This window comes from Papilio xuthus, unplaced genomic scaffold (assembly GCF_000836235.2).
Source record: "Papilio xuthus unplaced genomic scaffold, Pxut_1.1 DF828142.1, whole genome shotgun sequence".
Taxonomy (NCBI): Eukaryota; Metazoa; Arthropoda; class Insecta; order Lepidoptera; family Papilionidae; genus Papilio; species Papilio xuthus.
Genome location: NW_013530507.1, coordinates 3,727,598 through 3,745,195, shown reverse-complemented (window position 1 = coordinate 3,745,195; position 17,598 = coordinate 3,727,598). Strand labels below are relative to the sequence as shown.

General features: G+C 33.3%; 4 protein-coding genes across 4 annotated transcripts in view; 1 reads left to right on the top strand and 3 right to left on the bottom strand.

Annotated features, from left to right (window-relative positions):
• Positions 1-163: 163 nt before the first annotated feature.
• Positions 164-3,046, bottom strand: Use1 (Vesicle transport protein Use1). The gene is made up of 6 exons (XM_013307608.1): positions 2,767-3,046; positions 2,369-2,465; positions 1,972-2,098; positions 1,405-1,610; positions 890-1,031; positions 164-374 (listed from the first exon to the last, which is right to left on the bottom strand). Exons 1-6 carry the CDS (start codon positions 2,940-2,942, stop codon positions 325-327), a joined length of 798 nt encoding a protein of 265 aa, XP_013163062.1. The 5' UTR covers positions 2,943-3,046; the 3' UTR covers positions 164-324.
• Positions 3,047-3,459: 413 nt separating this feature from the next.
• Prosalpha3 (proteasome alpha3 subunit) lies at positions 3,460-4,922 on the bottom strand. Its single transcript, NM_001312242.1, is given in 6 exon segments — positions 3,460-3,635; positions 3,722-3,845; positions 4,007-4,137; positions 4,252-4,581; positions 4,663-4,705; positions 4,832-4,922. Coding segments are annotated over 6 exon segments (774 nt in total). The 5' UTR covers positions 4,835-4,922; the 3' UTR covers positions 3,460-3,492.
• A 995-nt stretch (positions 4,923-5,917) lies between these two features.
• LOC106114139 (uncharacterized) lies at positions 5,918-8,047 on the bottom strand. Its single transcript, XM_013307232.1, has 3 exons — positions 7,635-8,047; positions 6,764-6,956; positions 5,918-6,327 (listed from the first exon to the last, which is right to left on the bottom strand). Exons 1-3 carry the CDS (start codon positions 7,932-7,934, stop codon positions 6,029-6,031), a joined length of 792 nt encoding a protein of 263 aa, XP_013162686.1. The 5' UTR covers positions 7,935-8,047; the 3' UTR covers positions 5,918-6,028.
• A 5,331-nt stretch (positions 8,048-13,378) lies between these two features.
• Positions 13,379-17,598, top strand: part of LOC106114521 (ADAMTS-like protein 4) — a 53,836-nt gene continuing 49,616 nt past the window's right edge. Inside the window, exon 1 of the mRNA XM_013307765.1 lies at positions 13,379-13,498. The gene's annotated coding sequence lies outside the window, so the exon portion shown is untranslated. The remainder of the gene's footprint in view (positions 13,499-17,598) is intronic.

Genomic DNA, 17,598 nt, shown 5'->3' with positions numbered 1-17,598 from the left:
TTGTTTGAAGGTATCTGCAAAATAGCTGTATGGATCCCACTGAAATTTGGTATGGTAACATAGTCTGGATGAAAACATAGACTACTTACTAAACTTTTTTTTGTCCGTGCAGACGGAGTTGCGGGCAAATACTAGTGTACAGTAAAAATGGAATATTTTTGTGTTTTCTCTAATACATTTCGGTAAAGGAAAAAAACATGAAATTAACGGGGTTTCAAATTATTCCACAATATTTGACAATAAATATTTAATAGAGTTATAAATTCACAGATTATATAAACAACACAGATAACTGTAAATATGAAATGTCAAACTACCTACCTATTAACTTTCATATTTTCTTTTCTTCATCACTTTCATGAACAGGACCATGTCTGTAACAAAATTAAAAGTAAAAAAATACCGAATATCAAAAATGTCTTTACTAAAGTACTAAAACATGACTAACCTAACATTAGATATAAAAGGGGATATTATAATATAATTATCCCTTCAAACACTAAAAGAAGTTGACAAAATTAAAGTTTTTAATACAGAAAGAAATACGCAGAGATTTCAATAATTTTTTTTCTCATCAACTCTTCGCAGTTTAATTGATTTTGCGCAAATATCTTGCTACATTTCTTAAACTTTTGAAACCTAACTTTGGTATTTACTGTATTAACATATAGACCGTTGATTTCTAAGACAATAATCTCTGTTAAAACATATCCATACAGTACAAAACAGAAATAACAATATGTTTTAAATGAGGATATTAGACTCAGAAACCCACGATTAATGCCAACTTCTAAGACTTGTTAGTAAAGAAGACGTAAGAAGTAGTCACCTAAGACTAAGTAATAAAGAAAAATTGCTGCATAGGTGTTAAAATGTACAGAAAACTTACTTATAAATATAACCATGACAACAGCCAACATGATCCAGAGCCAGCACTTCCAGGCGCTGCGGCTGTGAACCTGCAGCCGTTCTGATTCCACTTTCAGTGTCATTAAGTTTCTGTCCGTTAGATCCGATGATTTCTTTAATGCCTATAATTATATATTGTTTCAAAATAGTCGTAATACCACCCACAGATTAAATAAAATTTATAAATCTATACTAATAAACAGGAAAGATTTGATTGTTTGTTTCTTTGCCTTGATTAGGCTCCGATACTACTGAACTGACTGACTGATAAATTATTTCACTGTTAGGTTATACGTAGACAAAGTCACTGGCTGTTACCGTTATACAAAATTATTTAATGGTCAAAAGACATACCTTTAAGTATAACCTAAAAAACCAGTTAAAAATGATATTTTTTACAGTTGTTAATTGTATGTAAGGCAACCTTTGTTTTTGTAGTAAATAAGTAAAATGCATATTTCTAATTTTGATAAATTTAGTTAAAATCTAACATACCTCAGTATCACCTTTTATAATAGTGCTGGCAATTTGAGATTGTTCTTTCAAACTCTTAGTAAGCAGCACCATATTTTCTGCAACCTTTTCTTGCATATTCTGGTGATATTTAAGAAGTGAGTCTATATCTTCCTGGCTTGTACTATTGCTGGTGAAATTTGGTGCTTTTATTATATTCCTTTTACGTAATGTGTCATCACTATCTTCTGCAAAAGAAAGCATATACGCACTATTAATATTTCATTGTAATAAACTTTTATATTAATAACTAATATTTTATTGTTTTTGTATGGGGCCCTCCCAAATGGAACAGTGGTACACCATTCAGGTTTATGACTCATGGGCGATATAAAAGGACTCAAAAGCGATGTATATTTATGCATGTATGAATGTAGAAGCGAGTGAGGTGTGTCACAACCATGCCAAATGGCAGTTTGTGGTCCCTGCTTACCCCTCTGCAATATGGACTTGAGTAATGTTGTATTGTTTGTTTATTCCATTAAGAGGATTCACTTCACATTTTAACCAATGTATCTTATGCTTTTTACATTACTGTCAATGCCTTACCTAAACCAAACAATTCAGTTCGTAATTCAACACCATATTTAGCTACTGTCTTTTGATGTATTTCCTGAGCTGCTGCATCTGTGGTCAGAGTCGCAGCGCCATGAGACAGGAGCTGAACTGCCTCCAACTGTAAAATTACATTTCTTTATAAACACATTGGCACTCAAAATCAGTGCTGGCATGGACCTGGTATAATGTAAGTACCAACTGGTGCCAGTGATCCAAAACATTCCACACCAAGCCAGCACTACTGTCTTACTGTACTAGCATAATGTAAACGTGTGTAATCAAATAAGGTAATAGAAAATAGTGATAATACTAAGTATTTATTTTTTACATAATTTCACATTGAGTTTAGACTGAGTGGCCACTGAAGGGGCAAAATTAACTTACTTACCTTCTCTATAGGGCTATTTAAACTTGCAGTTTGAATAAGTCCTTTCAAAAATGTGGCGCGTTTTGAATATTCAGCAATTAAATCCTTTGATACTTTTCTGTAATACAAATATTACAAACAAATTTTAAGAATTATTTCAAATTTAAGGGTAGAAAGGTTTATAGTATACCAGCGGACCCGACAGACATTGTCTTATCTACACGTCTTTAATTTGAATAAATTAATATGAAGTTAATATTTGATGAAAATTGTGAATCTAAACCATTCCCAGATCCCCTTGAACACACACAAAAATTTTTATCAAAATCGGTCCAGTCGTTTGAGAGGAGTTCAGTGACATACACACTCGCAGAAGAATTATATATATAAAGATTTAGATAGACTGTTTATGAACTCACTCAGGTCCAGTTTTTAACTCGGTTATCATTTCACCCAAAGCATCGACGTATTGTTTTAGTCTCCAGTTCCCTTCCACGGGCTCTTGTTTCGCAATTAATTCACATTTATTAAGAAGCAGCCGTACATTCATCTCATCTTTTCCTATCTTAGGTACAGTTCCGGTACCCATTTTCATGTCAATCGATAAATTGTTTTCTTTACAGGGTATAGTGTATTTGTATTAGTTAGTATTAGAATTATACAAAAAATTCGCCACCGTCAATAAGAAATTACGAATGACAGTTCGCTCTTTGACATAAGATTGACAAGTTGACAATAGACAACGTCACAATCACAACTATATGTTGATTGGTATCAATTTGGTGTAGCTTCAGTATGGTGTGGTTACTTTTTATATACCGCTTTATATAATTTATTAAAGTATGGTCTTTGTGTTTTAATAAAAATAGTTGCTACTTTTCTTGCATTTTTACGTTACTTGTTGGTTCGCATCTAGTAACAATCATATTTACTTAAGAATAAATCGAGTTAGACCATCTATTAACCCTAGGAGGTTCGTCTCCAATGTTCCTTAAGAAAAAATAAATTTTCGATAATTTTACTAACCTGACAAGTTTGAGTGAAACGTTAAAAATATAAATAAAACTCAATTTAATATAGAAATATTGTTAAACCTTGCAACTGTTTATTAGATTGAAAAAGAATACTTAATTATGTTACAAAAATTATGATTTAGGTGGTTGCTTCTTAGCGGCCTCTGCCTCAGCCTCAGTCTTCTCAAACTCGGCAATAAGTTTTTCCACCTCTGTACTTGTCAAGATTCTGATTATAGTTTTGTTATCCTTTCTTGTAAGGGTTGCCATCTCAACTATAATAGAACAACAATAATGTTAAAAATGTTCACATTTACATTAAAATAATGTATCAAATTTTAACATTTTGTGATATATTTACCTTTTTCTGGTGTAAGTTTAGTCATATCAAGAGTTTTACTCAGAACCTTGATTGCTAGTGCTTGAGCTTCAGCCAAAGTAGTTTCATTCTCTTTGTATTCTTGCTTGAGACTAGAAACTGCAGCCTGAAATTAATATTTATATTGTCAAATTAAATAGTTTTTTTTAATTCAAATAGCCTTTCCAAATTAAAATATTTTTTAAAACCGAACACTATAGACACATTATATTTTGTGACATGCAAATATCACTGTCACCATTGTTTTAATCAAGATATTTAACTTACAGCACTATTGTTGCCAATACATGTGGCTTTCCATCCTCCATAGTTACCGCTGGGGTCAGACTGATATAATTGATAGCCATAGTGTTTATCCCAACCCATGTACAAAATGGATACACCAAATGGACGCTTACCTGAAACAGATAGATTAAACAATTAAACTTTGATGTTTTTTTATTTATTCACTGTTTCAATATATGAAAAAAGAAATTGACAAACCAATAAGGGTTACTAAAATTTATACTTGCCTCCGTACTGAGTGTATGCTTGTTTTACATCACAAAGCCATGAAACAAGCTGTTCACATGGAATTGACTCTCCATATTGCAATAAATACCGCTGAGCAATGAGGCGCAATTCATTGGTCAGAACATTGGCATCAGATGTAATTCCGGCGACTGAGCAGACCATGTCATCATTTAGTTTGTAGATTTTCTCCGAGAAAAACACTTCATCAAGCAACTTGTTAGTGTTTCTACGTTCAGCTGCGAGTAATATACCGTCTGTGGCCAGAATACCGAGGGATGTTCCGGCATGACTGATAGCTTCCATCGCATACTCGACTTGATACAGTCGCCCTAAACAAAGTAGTTAAAATTGAGATAAATTAATATAAAATAAAGACTTTCTCATTAATTAGTACAAATCATGATAATTACCTTCGGGTGAAAATATTGTTGTGCGAGTATCATAACGGCGAGCCTAGAGAAAACAGAAAAAGCGATGTATCAAACAAGAATGACCAAGCAAGATGTTGCTAACCTTATTATATTAAAATGGTTGTTAACTTTTTATTACAAATTGATGATTTTGAGATTAATCTCTTACCATTTTTGATAATTATCACGGATATTTGAATAGATGTATAACTAAAGATATTTTAGCGAAATTTAATAACAGTCCAAAAACAGCTTCGCCGGATGACAGGGAGATGACAGCAAACTTTTCAATTTGATAGTTTTTGTCGTAGATTATATTTCACCAAAGATTATAAAAGAAGCATCTAAACATTATGTTTTCATTTTACCGTTTTTTTTTAAACTCGTCATTAAATTACTAGAAAAGTTTGCCGGGAAAATATCATTTTTTTATATGATTCGTAATTTCTACCAGCGGTAGCCCGCGACTCGTTCCGCCAAAGAGTATATAAAATAAAAAAAACGTTCCGCTTGGATTTTGATAAAACACTTAATTAGTCTATGCGTTCTTCTACACTATGCCAAAAACATCTGTGCCATGTAATGAGTCTGCTCTTAAGCTTTTATGGAGATGCCGAAATGCCTATTAGCAAACATCCATCCATACATCCAAACAATCGCAATTTTAATATAACAATGTAAGATAGCTAATAGGACAAGTCGTCCTAGGACAAGAATTAACCAAAAAATTACACTTTATTTATAATATCTGTATAGTTTTTTTTACATACACGCCTTATCCGCCTCAAACATTTTCAGTAAGCAAAACTTTGGTTTCTTTAAATTGGTATTAGTTTTAAATGAAATGGAAAAGGAAACTCTTTTCATAGTAGCCTGCCTCATCTGATAAACTTAATTATGAGTTCTGTAACAATTTTTATTAAAACAATATCTTATAGTAATAAAAACCCATTGTAATAAAAATAAGTTTTATTAAAAATCATTCGCATCACACGTATTAGGTCACTAATCTACTTAATATTATTATGCCACAATAACAATACCAGTAACAAAAAAAAATCGACTTTTAAAATACAAACTAAAAATTCCATCATATGCTGTCCTATCTTTCCAGTAACCTGAATACGTACAAGCACATTGTAAAATTTTTATTTGTATCGTAATTATAAATTACGAATAAAAATTTAAATAAACATACACCTCCAATCATTTACATTATAACTCATTAATATATAATTTACCCTAAAAAAAAATTTAGACGCGTCTAAATAATTTTAAAAATGTATCCCTATATTAAATTAAAAGTATAAAATATTAAAATTTATGCATTGCTGTGGCCATCAGTAGAGCCGTCAATATCTTGCAGTCACATAACTTTTCGGGAAGTAGTAACTAAGTCAACAATAGGTTGTATAATAATGTAAAATAGAATCATGACCACGAATACCATAAGGGCTGTTGACAAGCCAGGTTGTGTCGCACTAAAGTAGTCCATGTTGAAACCAATAGCCATTGTGATAAGGCCCATTGATATCGCGAATAAGCCAACAGCAATATGCAATATCTTCACCGGTCCAGTCTTGATCATTAAACGTACTTTCGACGAGAAGAGAGCTATGATACCGGTGATAAAACTTATCAATGAGAATGCTAACGCTATGACACCTGAAAACAAGACAAATATTTATATAAATATGATTTTTTTTAGAGAGAGAAGAATATTTATTTCAGATGCTATTTTTTAAAATAGTTTAATTGCAATACTAGTGGTTGTGCGCGACTCTGTCGGAATTAAAAAAAATCTTAATTAGTAGACTATCTGTTTTTCCAGGTTCTATGTCTATGTCAAATTAAATCGATATCCATTCAGCCGTTCTTAAGATAACTTTCAACAAACATCCATCCATTCACCCAAACATTTGCATTTATAATATTAGATAAATGAAGTAACATTTTATAATTGTACTATTTACGACTTTGTTAACTTGAAAATTACTTGAATAAGTTCCTATTATTATTCCAAACTATTAATTGCCAGCGAACGAAAGTGGTGTCATCTCTAGTTGGTCAAAAATGAATTATTTTCGTTAGTTTTCCATACCGCAGATTCCATGAGGCGTGTTGATCTGCATATCAACTTCTGCTAAGCCCAAGAAGGTTCCAGCAATGACAAATATAGCACCGATCAGTTGGAGACATCCGTGCACGATTCTCTTACCATCCAGAGACAAATGGCCAGACCACGCGTTATGCCTGTGTAGAGTTAGTACGGCTTCCACCAAAAATAATTGATACTGAAACACGTCAAATATCATTAGAACGTCAAGGTCTGGTAAAAAAATATAGGTGGGCTCTTATATACTATCATGATTACAGATAAGAATATTGTGCAATAATCGCAAGATTGGTATTGGTTCAAATCTCTGACCTCTTTAAATGGACTGGCTAAAAGATGTGGTATTTTGTGCCTATTTGATTTTCGCCGTTTTTGTCGCTGATGTTAGTAGTTTATGGCGGTGGAGTGGATTCTAACTAATAATATTAATAGAATGAACTGTCACGTAATATCGACAGGCGCGGTTGAAAATGAATGGAACAAAAGTCATTTCCAAGCAATAGTCTAGTTATAATTTTGAGGACAGAATATTATATACCTATTTGAATGTGCCCAAAATACAAGTATTGCCTAGTTTGGGCATCACTAGATTACACAAAATAACCATAAATGGTAACTTAAGTTTAATTTAATTTCTCAGTTGTGTGCAATTTTTATATTAGTTATTGTTTTTGGTTAATTCTTTATTACCTATGATAAAAACTTTTCCTTTCTTTCTTTCTATCATTTTATAGAGATCAATGGTTGAAATACATGTCACAAAATTTAAAAATATATTTATGCATCGCAGTCATAATAGAACACTTGATTATTGTAACGATTTTTGTTAATTTTATGAAACAAAATGACTACGTACGCCGGTTCCAGCAAATATGATGTGCAACTGAAGATTACTGATTGATCCATTTGGTGAAGATGTTAGAGCGAAATGCCACATGCTGAAGACAACAATCGCGATCTGCATGTGATGGAGCAGATTGAACAGCTGACAGATTGCTTGCCACGCCGAATTCCACGAGGAACTATACATTTCGCCACTTTCAGCATCATATGCTGCGGGAGCTCTGGTTAACTCCGCCTGGTACGGAACATGTTCTCTTACTTCGAACATTTCCACCTTCTCAATTGACTGCCTGCTAGTGCTAGGTCGATCCATCTTTGACCTCTTGGTGACGTTGTAAGTCCCCCGGAAGTTAAACAGTTTTCGTCAACGGACGCGATCGCATAGAATCCTATCTTCTCAATGACTAAATATTCGAGACGGCACAATTTCTTTTAAGATAAAGTTACTCTTATTGCAGATAATATAAAGAATTCGATTTCGGCCTATCGTTAGGATTGACAGCTTTGAGATTAGAAACTTGCGTAACTATATGATACAGGGATACGATAGTGTGTATGTTTGCAAGATTAAATTTATCAGTATCATTCTTTTGGGAAAATGTTGAAATCCGCTTCTGAAGGAGTGTGAAAAATTCTTGTTGGAATTCGCGACCTACATTTGTTTAAACCATCGAAGAAGGTGAAATGCGTAGCGTTTAAGTGAACATTTCTTAGTAAAATAATTTCATTTCAATTAAAAAGGAAATATTGTAAGAGACGACCTAAAGATTCAGATTATGGAAAGTCACCTTTAAAATTTTCTTTTTTAAATTGTAGCATCTAATGTACGAATAATTTCATTAGTATTAAAAACAACACTCTTAAAAACTATTAAGATAATATTATGTTCATCGTAAAAAAAAGAGTTAATACGTGATTTTGATTCAATCCAATTTATTGTATAAGTACTTTAAAATATAAACTTAACTTAATTAATATATAATGAGAAAGTATTTGTTTCATAACACAAAAAAATTACTGATATGATATTTAGTTCAGCCATTAGACACTAGATGGCGTTGTATGTCGTATCAGAGAAAGTTATTATTTTTACTGGAAATTACAAACAAAATAATGCATACAATATAAAAACTACGAGCTAAAAGTATAAGTAATGATTTTGCAATAAGACCGATATAAAATTAAAAAAACTTCCTAGTATAACTCAATAACTTAAAACTACTCAAAACTTCATTCCTTGAATGTTAAAAATACATTAGTTAACGATATACAGGATGTTACTTTTCCACGTTCAGTATTATTTATTCGTGTCGTCTTCTTATAAGGTTGTAACTATTAAAATAAAATGCCTACGACGGTAACCACATACAGGGTGCGGCATCTTTAAAATAAATTAGTAATGCTGTTAATCTATCAGTAAGGGTCTTTGAGGTCGAATGAGAATACATTTTTATCCTCAACATTGTAGACAAAGTAGATACAATTTACAAAGATACAAGTAATTATCGTCAAAGTGATAACTTCTTGTGAATAGTAATTTGATATGGTAGTGAATAAATTTAAAATTCGATTTTTATTATTTCTAACCTATAAGTTAACCTCAGATATATAAACCAGGAGTAACAACAACATGTACGTAAAACATAGACTACATTTATGACCATATATCTTATATTAAAAAGGATTGCACTTGACTTGCAATCTGCAGGTCCTGGGTTCGAATCCCGTAATGTACCAATGTGTTTTTTTCGATTTCCGATTTACATAAGTACATTTATCCGACGTTCTTACGGTGAAGGAAAAACATCGTGATGCAATCTGCACATATATGAGAAGAAATTCAAAGATATGTGTGAAGTCAACCAAACCGCACTTGGCCAGCGTGGTTGACTAAGGCCTAGTCACCCCTAACTTAGGGTAGACTCCGAGCCCCTCGGTGGGGACGTATAGTGAACTGACGATGATCTAACATAAAAAAATGAAGAAGCTTTCAAAGATTATATTGTTCATTACACTCAAGGCTAAAGTATTATAAGTAGTTATCAATACGATGTTTAAAGTTAATCTGTAGTAATATTATAAAGAGGAAATTATTGTTTGTTTGTTAGTTTGTATTAAATAGGTTCCAAAGCTATTGAACCGATTTAAAAATTCTTTCATTGTTGGGAAGCTACATTAGCCCCAGGTGATATAGACTATTTTTATTACGGCGAACAACGTCGCGGGTTACTGCTAGTGGGTTATTAAGTTATAATTTACGTATACTGACAAGTGTTAGTTGTTACTGTAGTTATTAGTAGATAATTATCTGATATCACGATAAACACTATGATTATGATGTTAAACGTATAAAAAACAGAGTTGAATTGTGTTACATCTTTGTGTCTTCACTGTGTTTGTGTGTCCAGATGTAACAATAGAGTAGAACAGTGTGGAAGAGCAGTAGGACAGTTAAATGCTATTGTTTGAATATTTTTTTATATAAGAGAATGAAGAACCCTAAGTCGTAGCTGTTTGGAAATACTGCGGAGAACAGATAATTCCACAGAGCGGCTATGCGAGGTAGAAAATTTCGCGAAAACCGCACGGTTATGGATTGCCAGCCATCATGATGGTGTGGTGGAATCTGGTGGTCTGTCGTGTCGTCTGATGACGGAACTCGGCTTCAGGAATTGTCCTAAACAATTCTTCATAGCACAGCCCGTGGTCTACTCTGTCTTTTACGTTTAAATAATAGCAGTATTGTTCTGTCTCATTGTGTTACCCTCGTGTGAAACAACGTAACATTATAGGCGAGTGGAGTCGATTATAAATCGATTGTCGGCATCGGGTCCGTGTATCGATTATGGCCGATTATTGATTCTGATTTATAGCGCCATGGATACGTCTATCATCAACTGATTTAATAATGTTATAGTTTATCGAATAGTGAAAGTCGTGCACCCAGTGATGTATAACATAATTTTGTTTTTATTTATTTTTAGCGGCTCCAAAAAGGTTAAGATTCAATCGAGTTATAGAAGAGTGTTGTTATTTATCAAAGAATTTTTATTTCTTTATAGAAAAAAATGTAGGGTTTAATAATACCACAAATTAAATGTGAAAAGATACACTTAAATCTTAATATTTACCTTTAGCTATGTATGTAGTAGAGATACCATAAAATACTCATTACATAATTTTTAATTTGTATACAAAACTCCAATATCTACCACAAACAAAGAAAAATTAACCAAAAACACATTTTCACAGCTGAAAAAAAATATTCCAAATTCAAAAGAAAAAAAATTGCTTATAATTTTATATTGTGTAACATCACTTTAAGGGTTCACTAAGTAAGCTTGTTCCTAACATCTCTTTATTCCCATGGCTATTATAAATGAAGAGACGCGTCGACTGGCGATGCCGACGATTACTATCATTACGTTTATCGTTAGCCCGTAGCATGCGCAAAGCGAACTATTTTATATACGGAAGTTGTTCCGATGTTATACTAGCTGACAACCCTGACTACGTCCGCACGAAAATAAAGAATATCTTAATTAGTAGCCTATGTGATCTCCTAGGTTATGTTCTACATCTATGCCAAATTTTAGCAAGATCCATGCAGCGGTTACGGAGATACTGTATAACAAATACCCATCCATCTATTCAAACATTCGCATTTATAATATTAGAAAGATATGATAGTATACCAATGATAATTAACACGTTAGAACGTGAAAGGAAATTAGAACAAAGTATTTGACAATATTTAATGTCTCTCAGTGGTACAGTTACCAGGAACTATCCCAAAAATGATATAATGATGGACTAAAAGCCTTATGATTCTTTATCTATTTTAAAACAGAACAAAGAGCAGAACAGAACAGAATAGACAATTAAATAACGATTACGCACCAATACGTGGTCAGCAATTCAAACTGAAGTTACCAGATTTAAAATAGACCAGACCACCCAAGTTCGTTAAACTTCATTTATTAATCTTTTAAAAATCGTCATTATTTTAACGTTATTATAATAAAATTACAAATTAAAAGAGAACACTATCTTTTTTCGTTCTATTTCTCATAAAGCAAAATAAATTTAGTTGGTCACGTTATTAATATAGCATTTGTGTTATTTTATATTTTAATATCTTAATAAGAAAGCAATAAGAGGCTGTTGGTGGGCTGGGATAATAGCTGAATGTGTGGTCCGTTCAGTTTGCAAGCTTGACGGCGGATGTCGATAAATCTAAGTCTTGCAAACAAGAAGCAAACTCTAGTACTACGAGATAATAAAATATCTCATTCCTTCCGTATTTACATACACAATTACAACTTTTGTTAGGCTGCATATCTATATGAATTGTGTGTTTTAAAAATAGATTCTTCTTAAAGAGTATTGACTGGAGAGTTTGTGATTAAAGTATTTTAATCTCCTTCATCACAAAATGAAATAAATTTAATTTAAATTTGCTGAGTACGTGGGACTTTCTAAGGCAAAAATCGATCGATAGTTTAAGATATCAATACCACATGTAAATGATTAACATAGATTCATCTTACTAATTATTGTATATACGAATGTTTGTATGGATGGATGGATGAATATTTTATAGAAGCTATCTCTAGAACGGCTGCATGGTTCTCGCTGGCACGCATAGGTGTAGAACATAGTCTGGAAGAACAAATATGCAACTAATTAAGTATTTCAAATATGCGGGCGACAGCTTGTTTATAAAATTAAGGGTTTTTACATTTAAGTGATAAATAAGACACGTATAATTTATAAATTTATCGAGTCAATATGTCCAACACTAGTGTTGAAACCTGCTCTTGTTTTTTAATTTCCTAAAGGATGCTGATAATTGATTCTCGTAACCCACATGTTTCAACCCCGTAAATACTATGGGAGCATTTGGTCTTTACAAAAAGAACATTGTGCTTAACATCACAATATTTGGCAGAATATTGGCAGTATTCTTATTATTAGCATACTTGCTGTTGACCGCGACCCTGTCCGCGCGGAATTAAAAAACTAAATTAGTAGCCTATATATTCTTCCATACTATGTTTGGCCGTATCTGTTGAGCCGTCCTAGAGATACATTCTAACAAACATCCGTCTATATATCCAAACATTCGCATTTATAATAATAGTAGATTAATTTTTTAAATTTTCGAATTCATTGCCTTTAGTTTATATTATATAATTGCTATTAGATAAATAAAAATATCTTTGAGAATCAATGCTCTATGCTTCTTGCAAGAGTTTTTAATTGTTTTTTTTTGTGTAGATACTATGACTTTCTTCGTATACGAAGTTATATGAATGTCATAGATGTGAAAGGTATTTCACCTCCAACGGATTTTCATCAAGAGTGTAGCGTATCGAATGAATAAGTGCAACGACAAAGGATCCCTCGGGAACGAAAAGCGGTTTTTGACGAGGAAATGCACTTGTCTCCTCTTTCAAATTACCCGCAATAAATCACGTAACGTCGCTTCAAAGTAATAACACCATAGAGAATTATAGGAGATTCAATAAATTGAGATATATTACATTCGCAAAGCTGAAAATAATCAATATAGGAGACGCCATCTTGTGAGTAAAAACAATGCGCAAAAAACGTTGAAAACTTAAGCGATGAATATGATTCAGGCAATATTAATTGTTTAAAACTGTTCCATTTCTCTGTGGTTGAAGTGATGTGGTATAGACTTGCACTTTGCAAAGTTTGTATGTCGTTCACACGTCAGTTGAGAACGCACGTCAGAGAGGCGATGCACGGAAACACGTATGTGATACTCGTCTAAATTAATTGTGAATTATAATTATTGTTTATAATATTCAGTGATCTGTTAAAGTTATATCAAGTTATTGGAATGGTACGGTAAGTGTTTTTTTTAGGACTGTGTATATATTTTTGTTATATTTTGTACATGGTACACGATTTTTAAAAAATTAAATCCTATAATATGAATATGAAAGTTAGGCTGTATGGACTGATGTTGGTTGGAAGGTATTGGAGAATGGCTAAACAAATCTTGATGAAATTTTGAACAGATGTTGAACATAGTCTGCAAGAATACGCTACTTACTAATTTTTCTTTAATTCTGCGCGAACGGAGTAGCGGACAAAAGCTAGTATGATATAAACGTAGTATTATTTACTCGATTTTATTCTTTTTTATAGTTGACAAGTTTTATTTGAACTCGTTGATACATAATTTGTAAAATAACTTTTATATTAAGATCCTAATAAAGGTGGACGATATGTCAAGTGAGATCGCGGGATACAGCTAGTACGATATTTTTTGTTAAAGTTATATAGCTGTCGCCCGCCACTTAGACCGCGCTATATTAAAAAAATATAAGTAGCCTATGTGTTCTTTCAGACTATGTTTTACATCTGTGCCAAATTTCATCAAAATCCGTGGAGACTTTCCTGAGGTATCTTCAAACAAATATCCATCTATCTAAACTTTCACATTTATAATATTCGTAAGATAAGACTAAATTGAATCGGAAATGGTCTTCACAATATCATGATATTTGAATAGCCGCTGCAATGTGTATCGGTCGGTTATTTGCTATGTTGATATACTATGTTGTATGATGCTTGCCACGTGCATGATAACAGGTTGTTCTGTTTACACCTACGATACACTAACAGCGGGAAGCGATTCTTTCAATATGTACATCTATACTTAATATTATAAAGCGGAAGAGTTTGTTTAAACGCGCTAATCTCAGGAACTACTTGTCCGAAGGCTTTAGGCTATATAACATTACGCTGCGACCAATCGTTTTTTTTTAATTCCACGCGGACGGAGAGTCGGGCGACAGCTAACAAAAAATAAATATGAGAGGAGATAAATATAAACCTAACCGACCCTAATCAAGCTGTATTTTTTCTACATAATTATCTTATTATACTTCTTACTAATATTATAAATGCGAATGTTTAAATAGATGGATGTTTGTTAGAAGGTATCGTCAGAAAGGTTCAACAGATCTTGACGAAATTTGGCATAGATGTAGAAAATAGTCAAGAAGATTGGCTACTAATAAAGTTCTCTTTAATTGCGCGCGAATGAAATCTCGGGCGCCAGCTAATTATGCTGTCAAACGAATTTCAATTATTGTTCGACTTTTAAATTTCTTACAAAATAAATATTAGGATTTAATGTGATCACACCCTTATATTACTTGCACAAGGTTGTTTAAAGTACGTAAAAACGTACAGATATAAATAAGACATTTTGATGATACACATATTTCAGTAAGTTGGTAAAAATATTGTTTATGTTTTTATTATCGACCAACTCTTTAATTTATTCATAGTTCAGTAAAGCATAATGTGTCATTTCATTTGCCTATGCCTGTTTGTCGCTATTAATCTGAACTAGATAGAGGTCGTAGAGTGAATTTAAATCATAAAATCTGCTTGCCGTACTGTCTTGCACATATGTTTTGCATTGGAAATGCCGTATGCTGTGAGCTTTTACGAGATTTTACTAGCAGATGTTACTAACGTATTACATGTCGGAAATACGCATCTCACTTGCTATAATTATATATACTGGCAACATAGTTTGGATAATTATTGTTATTATATTTGTACCATATTATAATTATGAAGATAGTGACCCTTAGACGATTCTCTTTTCACATGAACATTCAGAGCTTAATAAAGTGTTACGTTTAACGTCTAATTTAGTAAAAATATTGGTATACTATTTTTGAAACTACCATCAATAACCACTTATTTGCACGGTTCAGATAAGTAATGCAGTCACCACGAGACTTATAAAAACAAGCTTTTATTATAATCTTGTTATTTAAAAGAATTGTAAATATTAAAAAAGATCGTCAAGACGATTCAAACGAGCATAATCTCGATTAGTTTGTTTCATTGCGAAGTTCCTATGACAACCATCCAGCTCCATAATCTAGTTAACACTATGTCATCATGATATTGCAATATTATTTTTTTTATATCAAAAGGTGGCAAACGAGCGAGCCGCCACCTGAAACGCTGAAATAGCGAAGTGACCGTTGCCCATAGACATACGCATTTGCATATGCGTCGCCTACCTTTAATCGACGGAGGAGAGGATTCACAGAAAGAAAAATCAAAAATCTTCCCTTTCCATGCATCCTCTCATCCGGAAAGTTCAGTTCCACTTCCCATCCTTTCTTTATAAGAAAACGGGTGCGAAGGGAAAGTGGACTAAATTAGGCCGCTGGCCGCACACTCATCAGACGAAACGCGGAATTGCTTCCACTTCACGCCTGTCTTCTGTGTGGTCGTGGTATTTCACCGGGCGAGCCGGGTCAATTCGTGCGAAGATGTTAAAGCGGGCTCTACCACTGTCATGCGATTTACATATGTATTCACAATTTCGTCTCAATTAGTAACCAGAAAGATTTGCAAGATTTGATGACAAACATCGGTACATACGAAATAGGAGCTTGTAAAAACTAATAACTCTCACATTGCCGAATAAATCCTAAACATAAAAGTACTAAATCAACATTCCTAGTTGTTATATTAGACATTAATGACTGCATGGTCGTGTTGAAGGAGCGTAAGTAATGCGTTGGCTGGGACAGGAAGAGAACCCGACACCGGGGCTAATGGCGCCCCGCTGACGCACTAGATGTCGTCGTACGCACTTGCCGCGACAGTTTGCGACTTCGGCATTGTATTACACCCTCCACGCTCATAACTTTCGCTTCGAATAACTAAGATAGTTCTAGTTTAGTACAGTCTATAAATAACTTCGACCGTCTTTATTGATTATAAAATCATCTTCTTAGCATGCGGATCAGATGTCATATCTTAAGCTTTTTGAGCGCCCTGGTACCTCATCTTATACAAGAAGTAAATACAACTAAAGCTTTCTGCGTGTGACGGAATGCATGGATCGGTTCATTGCTGCAATATTAACTGACTAGCTGCTGCCCGCGACTCCGTCCGTGCGGAACTTAATTAGTATGTAGAACACATATCCAAACAATGTTCTACATTTATGCCAAATTTTAGAGAAATCCATGCTACGATGATACGAGAGCCATTCTGCTAAGAAAGAGGAAGCGTTTTCATATAAATCGTAATAAAATGATGTAAGACATGCAGTTTTCTTTGTTTTTAATCTTTGGGTTAAATGAAGTTACTTTTTTAATTTGTAATTTCTGATATAAATTGTAATTTGGATAATAAAATGAACAAGGTACAATGCTACCGCATAGTAAGAGTTTAATCGAGCGATCGGTCATGTGAGTGCAGAGAACGACGACCGACACCGCCTCTACTACTCAATGTTGTGATCATTTAGTCAATATCTACGTAATCATATAGAGTTGATACAACGTATGATACAAATTCCTGGGTATAAATTCAGCCACGTACTTTTAGTTATTATTAGTTAGTCATTTGGCGCGAATGGCCCGCATTCATTTCCAAGTCAAGTGTTGGAATGATTAGGGGACATAAACTTTGATATTTTAATAAGACTAGTGTAGCGCCGATACACCCGCACAGTGTCGGATTTTCTTCCTAACAGTACCAATGTTTTTTCCGATTTTCTATTTACTTATGTACATTTATTCACTACTGCACATATCTAATAAGAGATTAAAAGATATATGTGAAGTCAACTCGCACTGGGTCAGCGTGGTTGACTATGACCTAGTCATCCGTAACTTAGAGTAGGCTACGAGTCCCTCAGTGGGGACGTATAGTGAGCTGATGATGATATATGTGTTCGTATTACTGTAAAATACTACTCCAGTGCGGTGTCAATTATATCAGTACATATTGTTGACTCTATTTTGTCAAAGAGAATGAAAGGGATGTCAATATCTTTTAATACAGCAGGCAGCACTCAAATTATACGGTAAAAAGCTAATTGAAAATTGAACAATCGATACAAGATTAAATTGGTTTTGTCATAACATTTTTGTTTGATTATGTAACGCTTTTCG

Bases quoted from the DNA above. Each gene is read 5' to 3' on its own strand.
- Use1 (XM_013307608.1), bottom strand. From the start codon at position 2,942: ATGAAAATGGGTACCGGAACTGTACCTAAGATAGGAAAAGATGAGATG. The intron at 2,466-2,766 runs GTGAGTTCATAA...TTTGTATTACAG, and splicing joins GAGTTAAAAACTGGACCTGA to AAAAGTATCAAAGGATTTAA. The intron at 1,032-1,404 runs GTATGTTAGATT...ATATAATTATAG, and splicing joins TTATAAAAGGTGATACTGAG to GCATTAAAGAAATCATCGGA.
- LOC106114139 (XM_013307232.1), bottom strand. From the start codon at position 7,934: ATGGATCGACCTAGCACTAGCAGGCAGTCAATTGAGAAGGTGGAAATG. The intron at 6,957-7,634 runs GTACGTAGTCAT...GACGTGTTTCAG, and splicing joins TCATATTTGCTGGAACCGGC to TATCAATTATTTTTGGTGGA. The intron at 6,328-6,763 runs GTATGGAAAACT...TCTTGTTTTCAG, and splicing joins CACGCCTCATGGAATCTGCG to GTGTCATAGCGTTAGCATTC.